Source organism: Actinia tenebrosa, unplaced genomic scaffold (genome assembly GCF_029948245.1).
Source record: "Actinia tenebrosa isolate PJP-AT-01 unplaced genomic scaffold, QUT_ActTen_1.0 PGA_scaffold1__47_contigs__length_23844297, whole genome shotgun sequence".
NCBI lineage: Eukaryota > Metazoa > Cnidaria > Anthozoa > Actiniaria > Actiniidae > Actinia > Actinia tenebrosa.
The window spans coordinates 20,880,088-20,896,656 of record NW_028292578.1 but is presented as its reverse complement, the minus strand read 5'-3'; the positions used below and the strand labels follow the sequence as shown (position 1 = coordinate 20,896,656).

At 37.5% G+C, this 16,569-nt stretch overlaps 5 protein-coding genes across 5 annotated transcripts; 2 read left to right on the top strand and 3 right to left on the bottom strand.

Moving 5' to 3' along the window:
* Window positions 1-260: 260 nt before the first annotated feature.
* LOC116288795 (uncharacterized) lies at window positions 261-7,597 on the top strand. Its single transcript, XM_031695635.2, has 3 exons — window positions 261-379; window positions 6,081-6,358; window positions 6,547-7,597. Exons 2-3 carry the CDS (start codon window positions 6,094-6,096, stop codon window positions 7,029-7,031), a joined length of 750 nt encoding a protein of 249 aa, XP_031551495.2. The 5' UTR covers window positions 261-379; window positions 6,081-6,093; the 3' UTR covers window positions 7,032-7,597.
* On the top strand, window positions 613-3,423 carry LOC148910080 (uncharacterized). The gene has a single exon (XM_089032407.1). It carries the CDS (start codon window positions 812-814, stop codon window positions 2,693-2,695), a length of 1,884 nt encoding a protein of 627 aa, XP_088888533.1. The 5' UTR covers window positions 613-811; the 3' UTR covers window positions 2,696-3,423.
* Window positions 2,838-5,387, bottom strand: LOC148910079 (uncharacterized). The gene is made up of 3 exons (XM_089032409.1): window positions 4,927-5,387; window positions 4,452-4,666; window positions 2,838-4,161 (listed from the first exon to the last, which is right to left on the bottom strand). The coding sequence occupies exons 1-3, from the start codon at window positions 5,213-5,215 to the stop codon at window positions 2,992-2,994; spliced, it is 1,674 nt and encodes a 557-aa protein (XP_088888535.1). The 5' UTR covers window positions 5,216-5,387; the 3' UTR covers window positions 2,838-2,991.
* On the bottom strand, window positions 6,482-10,867 carry LOC116288794 (cytochrome P450 3A8). Its single transcript, XM_031695634.2, has 5 exons — window positions 10,485-10,867; window positions 9,977-10,182; window positions 8,893-9,178; window positions 8,460-8,763; window positions 6,482-8,053 (listed from the first exon to the last, which is right to left on the bottom strand). The coding sequence occupies exons 1-5, from the start codon at window positions 10,821-10,823 to the stop codon at window positions 7,671-7,673; spliced, it is 1,518 nt and encodes a 505-aa protein (XP_031551494.2). The 5' UTR covers window positions 10,824-10,867; the 3' UTR covers window positions 6,482-7,670.
* An 811-nt stretch (window positions 10,868-11,678) lies between these two features.
* Window positions 11,679-15,828, bottom strand: LOC116288846 (uncharacterized). Its single transcript, XM_031695696.2, has 9 exons — window positions 15,581-15,828; window positions 15,398-15,482; window positions 15,039-15,177; window positions 14,008-14,200; window positions 13,427-13,535; window positions 13,052-13,089; window positions 12,606-12,768; window positions 12,356-12,448; window positions 11,679-12,109 (listed from the first exon to the last, which is right to left on the bottom strand). The coding sequence occupies exons 1-9, from the start codon at window positions 15,706-15,708 to the stop codon at window positions 11,987-11,989; spliced, it is 1,071 nt and encodes a 356-aa protein (XP_031551556.2). The 5' UTR covers window positions 15,709-15,828; the 3' UTR covers window positions 11,679-11,986.
* Between the last annotated feature and the right edge of the window lie 741 nt (window positions 15,829-16,569).

Below are 16,569 nucleotides of genomic sequence, written 5' to 3'. Positions count from 1 at the left end.
CTATAGCTAGAAACCATGTTGGTTTATAAGAATATTTAAAAACCAGACATATCAGATTCCCCTTTAATGAAACAGAAGATGTAAAAACCCGAAAAATCTGGATCCTCATATACAAACCATTTTTATCCCGTGGAGGTGATCAATAAAACCATACCTGAAAGTGCTCTATTTGTGTGCTTCGTGGGCTTCCTGTGTCTAAGATAGAATGTTGATTGACAGGTGGTTGATTGACAACCTGTCATGCACGCTGGTATGCTAACCTCGCAAATGATAAATTATCGCGATGCTTCGCTGCAGTCGAGTACGAAGACAGAAGGCTCCGCTTTCTGACTTGAAATCTTCTGCTTTCCTTTGAATTGGTATATTGTATCTCTTTCAGGTTAGTCACTCTCTAAAGTTCACTGAAGTATCTTTATGTTAAATTTGCTCACTACTCATGGGCTCAACTTCAAGTCTCCTTAAATATTACCTTGGCTTCTAAAGGGATTTTTTAAACGTTTAGAGGCCAAACATTTTATCTGAAACCCTGTTTACATTCTTGATTAGATTAGGCACAGAGGGCTTTGTGAGAAAGAAGTGGTTAAAGCCTAGAACTTTGTCTTCCTGCAATACTCCAGTTTCGAGTTCTCGGTTAGCGACCGCTGGACTCTAAGCCGCGTGTTCGCTTCTAACGCGAAAACGAGGCTATCCCTGTATTGCTGGCGTGACAACAACAACAATCCCTTATCAACGAGTGTGTTTTTTATTCCAAGTAGTAGCAAAAGTCAGTAATACGGTGATTTTATTTGAAATTTTTAAGTGAACTAATTCAATGGAAACCATTCCATCGCTTGATGAGCTAAAAAAGTTTACTGTCAAGGAATTACGCGAGATTTTACGTCGTGAAAATCAGACGTCGAGTGGAAACAAGTCTGACCTTGTGATTCGATGTCACACAACTTTCCAAAGGAAAGATTTAAGATTACAAGGAGATGCTGAGACCAAGGATCATTATGTAAAACCGCAAGCCAGAGAGCAAGCATTAGTAAATATCGTATCAAACACTAAAAGCAACGAAGAAACAACCTACGAAAAGCTATCGCGTGAATGTTCACACTGCCAGTGGAGCAAGGACTTACGAAACCTACCCACGTTTAACCTTGTGCAGCTTTACGATTACCTTGTAACCAAGACATCCAAGTATAACCACACATCTATTCAGACATCAGCTTACAAAAAACTCAAAGCGTATCAGTTTTTTAAAGAGGGACATATCAAAGACATTCGAGTCGGTTGTTCTACGAGAGTTACGTATGTCGAAGCAGAAGTGTTGGCTTCCATGAAGCAAGAGAAATACAAGGCCATTATCTCTTTCACTCATCTTGGAGATGTTTTAAAAGCTGCTTGTATGTGCCCAGCAGGGAGGGGTGTACATGGTCGTGGCCATTGTAATCATGTTGGTGGGGTCTTATTTGCCATGGAAGACTTCTCCCATAGAGGTTTGAAGGAAAGCTGTGAGCCAGTGTCATGCACATCAAGGCTATGTAGTTGGAATGTACCTCGAAATGTTCGGATACAGCCTAAGCCAGTGGATGACATCGTAATTACAAAGTATAGCTTTGGAAAAGAAGCAAGAAAAAAAGCAAAAAACAGCCTGTATGATCCAAGGGCTCCAGATGACAGACAAATAAACACAGGAAGACTTGAAACACTGTGTTCCAATCTTGCTCAATCTATGCAAAGCTCTTCATTTTTCTTGTTTCATGATATCAAGCCTCTGCAAGTTGATGATGAGAATTTGATTATTGACAATGTTTGTGAGTCAGTTCCTGAAAGTGCACCAGATATTGAAATAGAACAAGATATTGAGTTGCCATTCAATGATTTTTATGACATTTCAACTATGAATTTTAAGTCAATGATTGACATTTATACTGAGAAAGCTGATGACAATGAAATAGAAACAATTGAGAGGATGACAAGAGGACAGAGTGCAAATGCATCTTGGCGGGAATTAAAGAGGATTAAACTGACTGCTTCAAATTTCAAATCTGCAGCAGTCAGGACGTCAGAACCTGATAAGCTGCTAAAGAGGATGATGTATATCCCTGATGTCAGAAAGCCTGTTCCAGCACTTGAATATGGACAGTTGCATGAATCTGTTGCAGTTGAAGACTACATTGCAGTGAAAGCTAGAGAGGGGAATGCAAATTTGAAAGTCTGGGAAGTAGGAACAATTATTTCAAAAGTCAGGCCAGGATATGGGGCAAGCCTTGACAGAATGGTTTTCGACCAGAATGCTAATGGGCAGAAGCAGGGTGGATTAGAAGTGAAATGTCCTTTTTCGAAGAAAGGAATGTCTGTTGAAGAAGCATGCCAGGACAAAAACTTCTGTTTATCAATACGAGACGGTCAAGTTCCTAAACTAAAACATGGTCATCAATACTACTATCAAGTCCAGGGACAAATGTTTGTCTGTGAGCTACAATGGATTGATTTTGTAGTTTGGTTTGGTCCAGCAAACTTGAACATTGAAAGAGTATACTTTGATAGACAGTGGTGGTTTAGTTTTGTTCTACCAAGGATCGAATACTTCTATCGAAGGGCATTTCTCCCCGAAGTGTTTACAAGAAGAGTTCAGCATGGCATCCCACTTTATAAGCATGGTGGTTGGAAAAGTTTCAAGAAGACACAAAAGGCCAAAAGAAGTGTTTAGCCTTGTAAAATATAGTTAAAGTGCAGTCAGTAGTTACATGTACATGTATTTTGTGGGTATACTGACTGCAGGCTATTAACAATTTTGCACAAATTTTTATCAACATATGGTTTGTTTTTAAGAAAAACGTTTTTGGACAAAACAAGTCACTGTATTTTTATTACTAAATCTTACATACATGATTTGTATGAAATGTACAAAAAGTTCTTGGTTACTTGATAGCTAAATAGTCATTCGAAGACTTTTATAGTAGAAAAATACTTTTGTAATTATCTTAATAATAATCTCATTATTAATCAGATACATTTTGGTGGGAGTAAAGGTGGCAAAAAATTAGTTAGATAGGAGCAAACAGTAAATATCTGATTAGCTACATGAGATAGACTTAAAGGCAGGGTCCCATCAAGAATATGATATCCCTTTATTCTCCCTATTGCTCGCTCCACATGAATGCGTACAGATGCAATATGCACTGTCTCTTGAACTTCTTCAGCAGTAAGCTGATTTCTACTACCTTTGTAAGGAGGAATGTTTAAATGTACTCCCTGAGGTAAGATGTCTCCAATATCAAACCCCCTGTCAGCCATGACATTATCCCCAGTATTAAGAAATTGGATTAAGCCTGATTGCTGAGTTATAAACTTATCTGAAACCCTTCCACCCCACAGTTTAGAAACAAAGGTTACTTGACCATTTGGAGAAATACCAATTAAAGCTTTAAAAGTGTTGTGGTGTTTGTAATTCGACCATGTTAATGATTGCGCTGTCATAGAAGAGGGAACCTCCACAAATATCTCTGTACAATCAATTATTACCCTTGTTGTTGGATACAGAGCAAACTGCTCTGGCATATTTCTTCTCACTGCACTTTGAGAAGGAAATGGAAATAACTGGTCTAATTCAAAATATAAAAAATTTATCCAGGTACAAAAAATCTTGGAAAAATGACCCATAGAGATGTTAAACCTATCAGCTAAATCCCTGACAAAAAGACCAACTTTAAGTCTAACTAATACCATAAAAAACTCATTTATAAATGTTATGTTCCTTTTGGGACCTGGTTTCTTTTTGCCTTGTTCTTGATATGTCTGGGAATCTTTTACATCACCACTGCCCCAATACTGCATTTTTTCAAGTTTTGGTTCAATGTAATTAAAAAAGTGCACAAGTGTATCATAGTTGGGGAATCCAGTGTAAAACTGAATGGCAGAGTCATCATCTTTAAATTTCTGAAGGCTGAATTCCCTTTCTTTGTAGTCATCAAGTTCTTTCTGTAAATTTCCCACTTTAACCCTAAGACTGTTCAACATCTCTGACTTGACTTCTAGCCTTTCCTGCATAGTCTGTTGGTATTCGCAAGGGTACTTAGGTGTTTGAGTAAAGGTGAAGGCATAATCATGGTCATTATTCTTTGAAGATGATGGAAAATCAAATGACCAGTCAGTCTGTGTGGATTTTTCTTGTACCTGCAATACAACAAGAAAGTTTTTTGTCAAGTTTACTCTCATAAATATATAATAATAAATATAGCAATGAACAACAATAACATTATGGGTAGTTATTTAAAACAGCACAACACATTTATAAGTTTTACAAACATTTATATTTGAGCACTTGGATGGCATTCTGTGCTGCTATCAGTGCAACATAAAATGAGACTTATTAGTTTTATACTCGCAAGGTAAACCCATAATACCAAGGGTATATTTTTTGGGCAAAAGAAAAAAAACATTCATAATAGTTTGTATGTAACTACCTGAGGCATATCAGTTTCGTCAGTCTCGCATACATTTACTGCAGGTTCACTGGGGCTCTCTTCAAGGTCCTTTTTCTCTTCAATGTCAATGTAAACGCTTTGTTCTTGAGGCTTTGGTGACACATTTTCTTTACTTTTTAACACTCTTCTTGTCAAAACTCTTCTTGTCTTTTTCTTGGGTTGAGGTGACCACTCGAAAATCGATGGCTCTGCACCTGCAACAACAGTGAAACGATAGTGATAAATAGGTAATTTTAAACAGTGAAACGAGTTTTGAGTAAGCTACTAGGTTCGAGCTAGTCTATAATGGGCACAAGGAAAGTAGAATTTAATGTATCTGACTTTTTACTTATCATTTGACTGAAAGAACATGTTATAAGCCATTACATAGGCTCCATGCATGCAGTAAGCATTTTGAATGAAACAATCAAACAAAGTAAATCCAGCTTGATCGATAATCACTTAGCTCACGTACCTGGCCGTAACCTATGTCGCGTTCCTCCTGGAGGTTTGTAAATGTCTTCTTGCTGAAAATGTTTATCGCAGACCACTGTAGATGGCTTAACATAAAATCCATCTCTCCCATGCTGCCTCTTGATCAAGTTGCACCAGCGAGTTCGCAAAGATACCTTCGCTGGGAACTGGAAAAACCGAATGTTTGAACGGCTTCCATCGTTCAAGTATTCAAAGCTATTGCAAGCTGCTGCTGCACATTGCTTTCCTCGGCTTCTTTGCCTTTTCTTGTTAGTATTATTTACCTCCATAAGTCGTTGAAACGATCAAAAAGCTTTCTTAACAGCAACTAATACTAAAAACCTCTTATATCTGTCACAGAGAGATGAGTTCGTATACAGGGATAGCCTCGATTCCAAGTTATCGAAGCGCGCCCCAATATCTTTTTCCAGCGGTCTTACGCGATCTAGCAAAGGGAGTATTGTTTTGTTGTCACGATATATGTACGTACGTAGCGTGACGCTACTAAAAACTTTTTCCGTTCCCTACTATTAAAACTCATGCCTGCTTAGAGTAAAGGATATAAATGTAGATCAGGAGTAAGTAATCGAAAAGCTTTGGAATAACATAACTCCTGCTTAATCAGCACGCCATGGGACGTAAACAAACACCTTCCGGTACACGATACTGATGTAAATACCGTTTTAACGTACGGATTTACGATAAATCTGTCGTGTATTATTCCATCTTTTTCCACCTAAAACAAACATTTTAGCTATTTTATTGAATTAGTAATATTAGGGAATCAGTCACTCAATGCTTGCCACGTACTCGGCTCGTGTTACAATGCGAAAAAACATATATGCTAAGTAAATGAATTTCACGATTTTATTGAATAAATCATTCATGGTCCTTTTCCAAATACGCACCAATTACTTCAAAAAAAAAAAAAAAAAAAAAAAAAAAAAAAACCTCTTTTCATACGTAGCATCAACAGCAAAAAAATATAAAGTTTGCCTTTCTTGGTTTTCAAACTAGAAGGTAATGATTACTAGTTGAAAGCAAGAAATAGTATTTAGAATTATCATAGGGGAACGAGGGCCTCCCTTCCAACGTGTTTACAAAGCAAGGATACATTAACATTACTCACTTAAACACTTTTTGACTTTTTTATAGGGTTGGCCAAGACATGACGTTAAAAAGAATAATCCTGCAACTAAAAACCCGATCAGTTTATACAGGCTGTTCCCTACGACTTAAGATATTGATGGTTACCATGGTAATAATAGTTGCCACCATCATGTTCTTGCATTTCTATCTGTTGCCCATTGCATCAGGGGCTTATAACGATGAGTGCTATTTAAGTAAAGAAAGATACAAGAATCTGTTATATGCCATCCAAGCTATTGGACAAACCATGGACAAACACAATATCACCTACTGGCTAGATTATGGTAAGCAGATGGGCTGCGCCCTGGGCTGATCAAAGTCAGAGTATTAGAGGGCTGATCTAAATCAGGGCACAGCTCTTCACATGTTGAGCACAGTTAACTAACAGACCAATGCACTCAGGAAACAAGTCTTACAGTCAAATTTATTGGATAGTTTTAATATAATATTCAACTGAACTATATATTTATAGGAACTTTACTGGGAGCCCTTAAGTCTGGAGACATTCTTCCATGGGATGGGGATGCTGATATATCATATCTGGTTGACGATGAAAATTATAGCTTGCATGAAGAATTGGATAGGCAATACGATATTCAGTCCAATGAGTTAATAGCAAGGTACAAAACAGAATTGATTGATTACGTACGATGGACAAAAAAACAGGGATTTTACGACGGAAAGGAGCAAACTATATTACACAAATTCTATCCGAGTTCTTTACTTCAAAATGAGAATATTATTTTAAAATACCATCATAAACTGGAGAGTTTTCCTATGGCCTGGGCTTTGCCAACTAGACTTGTGGATTTTAATGGAATCAAACTTCACATACCTAATGCACCACACAAGCTACTCCGGCATAGGTATCCATGGACTTACAGTGTTGGATTATCAGTACCATACAAATGGAAGTGTTGGGTTCCCTGTTGGATTAAGACAGCCAATGGTTGCTAGATATCCATGGACCTGATATTCTATTGGGTTATCAGTACCATACAAATGGAAGTGTTGGGTTCCCTGTTGGATTAGGGCAGCCAATGGTTGCTAGATATCCATGGACCTGATATTCTATTGGATTATCAGTACCATACAAAAGGACCTGATATTCTACTGGGTTATCAGTATCATACAAGTGGAAGTGTTAGGTTCCTATGTTCAATGGCTGCTATTGTTATCCAAGATTTTTTGGACATGAACCAATTTTGCTAATAAAATGCAAATACAACATGTAAATAACACCTTGGTAAAACTATTGAAGAAATATTTCTAGACTACCTGTCTTTCTTCTTTCTGTAGAGATTTTTTCCTTTTTTGCTTAGTACTCACAAATATTGGTGTGTTTTACCGTGCCATTTAGAGTGCATGCACACACACACACACAAATTTAATGAAAAAGTGCTAAATCGATGTTTAAAAAAATTGATGTCATCACGTGTAACAGCCAATCACAGTGCAAACTGTAGTTAGCTCTATTAAAATCTATACATGGCCTATCCAGGTCCTTGTATTCTCCCACCAAACACGTTGATGAGTTCTTGGTTCACAGAACACCTTAATCATGGGAATTGTAAGTGCTGTTGTTTGTTCATAAATTTATCTTTTTGTAATGCGCAGTTTTATTCCATCTGTACATCCCAAGATAGAACTAACACGTATGATGGGAGGGATCTTCGTTTCAGGTGCAACCACAAGAGTGAATCTCTTCAGGATGTGAACCAAAGCAAGCTTCATCTCCATCAGAGCGAATCTCATCCCAATACAATTACGTGGACCATGACCAAAGTGAAAGAATGTGTAGGGATCCTGTGATGCTTTGACCTCAGCACTGAAGCGTTCTGGGTCAAACCTGTCAGGTTCCGGAAAGAAGTGATGGTCACGATGAAGACTATATGGCAATGATATAATGACCTCTCCTTTCTTGATTGCGACACCCTTGATCACGCAGTCTCTGTTGCATTTTCGAGTGACTACAAAACCTAAGAGAGAAGAAAAGCACTCCTATAATTAGTGGGGGCACAGAAGTTTCTTTGAAATCAACAAGAACTCCATAAGTATAAACAACGGAGAGAAAATTATGTCATTGATCCAATTAAAAATGCCTGGTTATGACAGGCCAGGTCAGTACAGTGAGGTTTTGACAGTTATGCAAAACTACTCTGTAGCGTTAAAAATCACAACTAATGTCCATGTATTGCAGTTGAATTTTCATGGAATTTGGTCACGTGGATATGGCTAGTGGATACACATTAAGAATTTCACCATATATTTTGCAGACATTCAGCCCCACCTAAGAGATATGTATAGTTATTAGTCTTTTTTCAGTTTCGAAAATATGAGTTTTCTTTACCAAACCCAAACCAACTGATGAAAACTCAGACATACCTGGTGGGAAGAGACGAAGTGTTTCGGAGATCACCATATCAAGGTAAGGTAACGACTGAACGACTTCGTAAGATAGCAGCTGATCTTTGTCACTCCAGACTTCATCAATTTCCTTCTGTAACTTTTCCTGGACATCTGGGTTGGTTGCTAGGTGATGTGTAATTATGGAGAGTACATTGCTTGTCGTATCATAACCAGCAATCAGAAATGCAAAGCTCTGAGCAATGACTTCATTTTCTGATAAAAGTGTGTTGTTGGGTGAATCTTCATTTTTTGTGTTGTTGAGCATCATGTCAAGAAAGTCCTGCCAAAAAAAAGGGTGAGGAGGAGATCAAAAAAGAGAAGAGAAAAGCAATAAGAAAAAGAAAGGAGGAGAGAAAATCAAATGAAATAAAAAAGAACAGGGAAGAGAGAAATAAAGCGATCAACTAACCTTGTTTCCACCATCAAGACTTGCATTTTTCTTTGCTTCCACTATCTTCTTAGTCAGGTTCAGAAGACTTGAGAAATGACCCATAACAACCGAAGGGAAGTATTTCAAGATGAGAGAGCCACCGGGAATTATTAAAGCCACACTCAAGATGACCCTCTGGAACGTTCCAAGCTGAAGACAGTTGCGAGCTGCCTTAAACGCTGGGTCATCATAATCATTCTGCGCATTAGATTGCATGCCAAAAAATACTGCTAAAATTGATTCAATCGTAAGTGCTTGAAAATATCTGAAAAATAATGGGCAACGGAAGAAGAATCTATAAGGTAGCAAACACAGCCAGCGAGTTGATCAACACATAGACTAAGACTATAGCTGCTCAATCAGAGACTGGGCAAAGCATTTGGGTAGACAGGAAGAGGTTACCCTATAGAGCTTCCAGGGGCTGTACTTGGGTGGGTAACATGACAGGGGGGTCCGATGGAGCTTCATATTGCAACCCAAAAAAAATACTCAAATCTAAAATTTTACACCCAAAAAAATACATGGCATCCAAATTTCTGACCAAAGGAAAAGTAAACAAGATTACATATTACAAATAACATTGTATTGTCTTCTTTTATTGTTATCAGGATGTTTCTTTACGGAACTCACTCATGCCTTGCTTAGAAAAAAAATCAAACAATATAATTTTCTGATACAAAAATCAAACTCGGAGATGTGACGACCCAAAAAAATACAGGTTTCATTTCGAGACCTAATAAATATTATGTGGCTGGTCTCTTGACCCCAAAAAAATACCAGAAACGAAAATTGTCAACCCAAAAAAATACGTCTGACCTCCCCCTCATATTACCCACCCGAGTACACCCCCTGGGATAGAGCCTATGAAAAGGTGGGATCCTAATTTGCATTAATCAACCTTCAAGTTCGCACAACATGGTTTCACTGACTCTGCCTTTTGAAACATCAAAGTGAAGTGCCTGATACCTGTTGGAGGTTAGCAGTAAAGAGCACAATTCAAACAAAGTCAAAAATGTCAAAAAGAAATCAAAGTTACAGTACGGCGTCGAGCAGTCACACTCACTTGTAAATATCAATAGTCTCCCCAGTCCCTGCCACTTGATCCAACTTCTTCTCCAGTAGGTCACATGACTTGTTTATCAACGGAATCATCAGTTTCATTTTATGAGCGCTGAATGTTGGGGATACTGTGGTGCGGATGCGATGCCAAGTCTCTCCTGAAGCAAGGGCCAACATGCTATCAAATGGTTCAACCAGAGAGAAAAAAGCCTACAATTTGCACAAATAGTTTTAAAGAAAAGGAATAACAGCTAAATGTATGGATAGATTGAGTGTTAACATGTGTTAAGAGGAGAGGTATTGTTGGTAGGCTCATAGGGGAGATGGGAGTATTGATAAGTGGATATATATGGCTAGTGGGGATCAGACGTTGGTAAATGGAAAATAGGGTGAGGAGGATAGTCAGGGGTGGACCTGGAAGAGAGAATGATGTTATTTCATACCAATACAAATGGCTGTATTTCAGAATTATGAACTATTATGTTAACAATGTTTCTGTCATACTTACTCACCGGTCGATCATGGAAGTTTTGAAACTCTTTGACAAAAATGTCTTTCAGCATGGCGGGCTCATTTACGACGACAACAGACAATTTTCCAAAGAAAACCATCGAAAAATTACGGCCATATTTCCTGTAGTATTGATCAAACTGCAAATGAGACTGTCCTTTAAACTTGATTGAGTCAACCAGAAGACGAAAGAATGAGATTGAAGGTAGTGAACGAAAGGGAACAGAAGAGTAAGCTCGATAAACAAAGAAAAAGTAAAACAATACTAAAGTACAGGCTGCGAGAGGAATTATTAGCCAGTTTGATGACAGAATGACACGAAATGCGTCGATAAAACCCATCTTCAAACGTCTTGTTTTTGGCTTAATATGGCATCGTCGTAGAATACCACAGGCAACCCAATTTAAAAAGTCTGCAGCACAGGAAGACCAATTATTGTCTTCATGCCAATGCAAAGGATATGCAAAGCCAAAGGAGTTGAAAAGAATTTCGTAATAAAAAAACTATGAATATTTTCTGAAACAATACAACAGTAGTAAATGTGCGTGGAAACAAGTCCTCAGTGATGACCTCGGCTAGCTCATCACTGTAACAGTGGGTCATCATTAGTTTCAAAACTTCTTTTTTTCCTGGGATAGCTGGAGGAGCTTGAGCAGATCTGGGACCCTACTTTTTAGGAGAATGAATTGTTATTTTGTCTTAGTTTGAGTTCTGTATAAAAAAAGGTTATAGCCACCTCCTCCCCACACACTTAAACATTTGCTCCACCATCACTGTATCTTTATCTGTGTATCAATATCTATCAGTGGCGAATCCAGGATTTTTCAAAGGGGGGTTCCGTTTCTTAAACTGTGTATAATTCTCTTTTGTTTAGTCGATGTCTGACAAAAAAATTGGCTCTAATCACCTAATTTACTATCTAGTAACGGAACTTAAAGGTAAATTAAACATTATAACAGCAAATATTTATCATTTTGTGTTCAACATTATCCTTGTGGATACTTTTAAATAAGACATTCAAACCTTCAAGGGGGGTTCCGTGGAACCCTTCGAACCCCCCCTTGATCCACCACTGTCTATGTATGAAATTAGGGGGCAATCAAAGCCAGTGGTGCAACCCACCCTTTCAAACGACAAAATCTTCATTGTCAAAATGAATTGGGGGGGGGATGTGATGAAAATAAAAAAACTCTGCATACCATCCAGATGGGTTTTATTCAATTCCCATATTTCAACAAAGGCAAAATGTATGGTCAAGCTTTAAAGGTCTATGTACATGATAAGCTTCAATTACATCTAGTGATTAGTTTAAAAATATTACAAACTATCATAACCACGAATATTGATGGTGTGGGAACCCTGTGGAAGTGAAGAAACAGAACCACAGGGATCCCAACTTTAAAGAAAGGGATGATTGGGCATTTTTTGAGACATGGATGCTGAATGTCCTATATATGCCAGTTATAATAAACAGTCATTGCCAAAATCTGTGAAAGATAATTGGCTATGTTCTCTTGGTCAGATAAATAAAGTTATCTGTTCCTGTGGCAAAAATTGGATTACTTGAAAACTTGTCATGGTCCACTGTGTAGACTGCGCGAGGGAGGTCAACTAATCTACCCATGGTCTGAAATACAAGATAGAAGTTATTTATCAAAGGGATATTTCCTAAATATACTAATATCTTCCTTCTCAGCTATAATTATACTCTACAGGTCACAGTGTTTTTATATCACTACCACCACCATCATCATCAGTATCAACATTATCATCATCTCCATCATGACTGCCATATTCGTGATCAGCATCCTCGTGTCATCATCATCATCATGATTAATATCACAATCATAATTACCAGTGTACTAAGACTTACATGTAGAGTTGATTGGTCCAGATATCTCATGACATTTTTGTCACTTCCACCTGTTAGCACACCCTCTGTTCCCTGCCACTGCACACAGTACAGCTACGATACAAAACATATTTCAAAAATCAGTCATTTTTTTAATCCTGAGTCTTCGCATTCTCAAAAAGAATAATAAATTTTGATATCCGTATAATGAAATTACTAATGGAACCTAAGGGGGGTAAGCTTGAGCCATTTTGACTGTAACCTGACCTACCATTGATGACAAATAGTCCCCTGGTATATCTTTGACAAGTTTTCCTGAGTTAAAATCCCAAATTTGTAAGGTGTTGTTCTTTCTCCATGAGCCAGTGAGGATTTGTAGGCTACCTGGTAAGATGTCCACTGCATTGCCACACACATGTGGCCCAAATATTTTTCTGTTATGTTAGAAAAAGTTTAATATGTACATTAACAACACAAGCTTTATTGACAGGACAAATTTTTTATGACGGACAATATTTCTAAAAAGAATATCCACAAAAATAACTCGACTTTTGAATATATAGAGGTAATCAGTTAACTAAGCATCTGATACAGCTGTGTATCTTTACGAGTCAAGTATTTTGGCAAGCCTTTAAAAGCAAGCCAAAATACAAGTGACGAGTAAAAATGCATGACAATGCTTTAAAGCTAGCTTACTCTGACGGTGTTCATTCATACCTTAATGAATGCTTTCTATCAACCCTTGTATCCCAGAACTGAAATCCAAAGTAACATAAAGTAAATGAGATAAAATGAAGTAACTGAGAAAAACGTCACCGATCTCATTGTTTATTATGCAGCACTTTTATCCTTTATAAGTAATTAGCTTGACTCTTTCCTATCCCACAAACTTCTAAAAATGTTTACAAATATAGCTTCAGAGATTCCTATTTTCCTCAAGATAAAATGCATTTTTTCTTTCTTGAACTACATGATCTTCATGCCATTATTATGATCAAGTAACGATACCTTGTCCAGGTTTTTAGACATAACAATGAACTCACTATCCAATGTCTATATGTTTAACGACAATCCGTGGTAATAATGCTGTACCTGTACAGTATCATCCCAGCCAGCAGAAACAAAGATGTGATCATCTTCAGGTATATACTTGACGGCAAACACTCGGCTCATGTGACCATCCATTACAAGATGAGAAGAACTAAAAAAAATTGCAATAAATATTAAAACATTAATATGGTCACATATCAGAGTGCTAGTATTATTTTATATGATACCAATTAATTAAGGTATAAACAACATATACTACAGTAACCCTTCATAACTGCAATGAACCAGGAACCCAAGAACAAAATAAATCAAGGACGGCCTAGTTATAGTTCACTTGCCTCTCACCTCTGAGGTCTCAAGTTTGATTCTAGAACTGAGCACCACTGCAAGCAAATTGTTAGGTCTTTCCCTTGTGTCAAGTGTCTTTTCTCTGAGTTTACAAGTTTTCTTTGCTCTGCAAAACCTACCAAGCTAAATTCCAATTTGATCTTTGAGTTGGCCATGCCCTGACTTTGATCTACCCAGAGGTTGTCTCAGGACCAATAAAATTTGAAGATTCAGAAATCTTCTCCAAGTTTAAGAATCTCAAATCACAAATAAATCATTTAGCTAGTGATTCTGACCTTGGTTCCATTGTTGTGATAATCTGTTTTGTTTTTTCATCATACACATTTATCTTGGAGTTTGACCCTGAGGTTACAAACTGGTTGGCAGAGTAGTTAAATCCGCATGCTAATGTCTGACGATTTGGTTCAACAATTGTAGAAATACAGCTGCTTGTTGATGCATGCCAGTGTTTTACTCTACCATCAGCATCTAGAGATATTTAAAGATCATCAATATCTCTTCGGACCAAAATATATTATTCAACAGAAGACTGCTAGGGATAATTATTTGGCAAGATCATTAGGGGAATGGGATAAGTAGAGATTGACTAGCATCTCATGATCATCCATATTGAGTAATGGTACTCCTAGTGATTTTACATGATGCCCTCGTTACAAACCAGCCCTCATGCCTTAGCTAATTGAAACTCTTCCCCCCCTCTCCTCCCAAGGGAAATTGCACTAGGTGAATGTTAGATTCCCAGTCCTGTGCTGGGGGTCTGCAAGTGGGGGTTTCAATAATTGACTAGTGAAAAGTGGCTCATCTCCAATGTTTGATCCAAAAGAAAAAAGAAAAAAAAGACCTACAGTATAGTAGCATAGTCAATAACAATGCAGCATTTATCACAGGTCATAGGTTTGGGCATCACACTGTAACAAACTAGTGGACTAATACAAGCATTCACATATACTTTTCTCTCTGCCATCATCCATTCAGCATTGCAAGATTGTCTTTATCTTATCTCTGAGTATGAAACAGTCACAGTTTTGAGTATTGCGCATGAAAGATTAATAATTGATCGGATTTTTCATGGTAACTAAAGCAACCATGTAACTACGGTAGTAGATGATCATAAATGAAACTGTCAAAGCGGGATTAATCGTTATTAAATATTTATACGTCATTATGTTTAGTTACTAATGACCTATAAGCCACATAAGAAAACAGATCATTTCTACCTATTATTTTACTGTTTTAGTTGGACAATATGTGAGATATACGTTTGACAAGCTAAAGAATAAAATCACGGTATAGCCACTTCACTTACAAGTTGCGAGAAGAATATGACTGAAGTCTTCTCCTTGTGCGACAGCCTTCCATCGAATACAAGTAACAGGAAGATGGCTGTTCAACGTTTCTTGATCCGATAAGCTGTAAATACATCGTCCACTTTCTGAGGAATATATCTGTAGCGATACAAGAATGTTTACATTAATATGAGGCAAAATAATCCCCATGAAATATTCATTAACTAACGTTATGTGAGAGTGGTTTTGTATACCAGTTGGCTTGTCTCGTGAAATTTTCAATAAAAACGTTTTCTTTTTTGAAATGTTCGTTGTTTGCTTTTTTGACACCCGTGCCTATGGGTATATAAAGTCATTAAGAAGCCCCAAAAATCCTTACTTTAATAACGCCACTAGCAAGTCCTGCTGCAAGAAGGCTACCATCCAAACTAAAACGACAGCACATTACTTCGGAGTTCGTCTCTCTAGAAAAATATAACAACCAACCATTGAGACCTAAAAGCGTCTATATTCCCTCACAATTTGCTCTATTAACTTAATTGTACATTTGAATGGGACTTACATAATGTTCATGATCTTCAAACTCCCTTCACAAGAAGGCGCCATTATTTCTGGCAAGGTTTCTTGCTCCAAGGCCAAAGGTTCGCGAGGAGTTGAAGCAGTTGACATTGGACCTTGGACGAGATGCATTGTGATTGTTTAATAACTCAGCTGCTTACCGATGAGATATAAAAACCTCTCTAACTGGACGCCACAAAGCAAACAATAAAGCAAAATACACAATTCTATATATTACTTTTAGGAGCTCAAATTTTGAAGATTGCTGTTAATATGCGCAAGCGCAGTTTCAATATTGGCGTCCAAGGGCTGCCTAGCAACCACTGAAAATTCTTTTTAGCGGACGAACAAAAAAAGTAAAAAAAAACTATGAATGTTTTCTTAAAGAAATAAAAGAATTCTTAACGAATTTAGTACTTCTAGGATTTGCTTGTTTTCTAGGGGTCCTAGGGGATAATGGCAATAGAACCGCAGGCTATAGACTGGTAGGGAGTAAAGTTCCCGCCAGTGCGGTTGGATATTCAACACCCCTTCAAGCCGTTCTAATCACTTTTAATTAAGATTTTTTGGTTTCCACAAAAAGCCCCCGCAAATACTAAACAACAAATACTTCAAATGATCTCCGGAAAGGAGATGTTTCAGTGATAAACAAATTGAAGTACAAATATAAATGAGGTTCCACTGCCGGAAAATTAACGAAATCCCATTTTTCCGGCGATAGAAAGCTTGTGTAATTTTTATTCGTACTTCAACCACTGAATCAACTCCTTTCCGGAGATCATTTGGAGCATTTGTTGTGTAGTATTTTGGGAGCTTTTTGTGGAAACAAAAACATCTCAATTAAACAGACTTATCATTTGGTGTTCCGTACACGACACCCACATAACAGCGTAAAAGCTATGGTGATAGTATGAGCTCGGCTAGCGGTAATGTCGGTAATGAAGTCCATTGAAATATTGCTCAATAGGCACAATATCAAACTCGGAGATTATA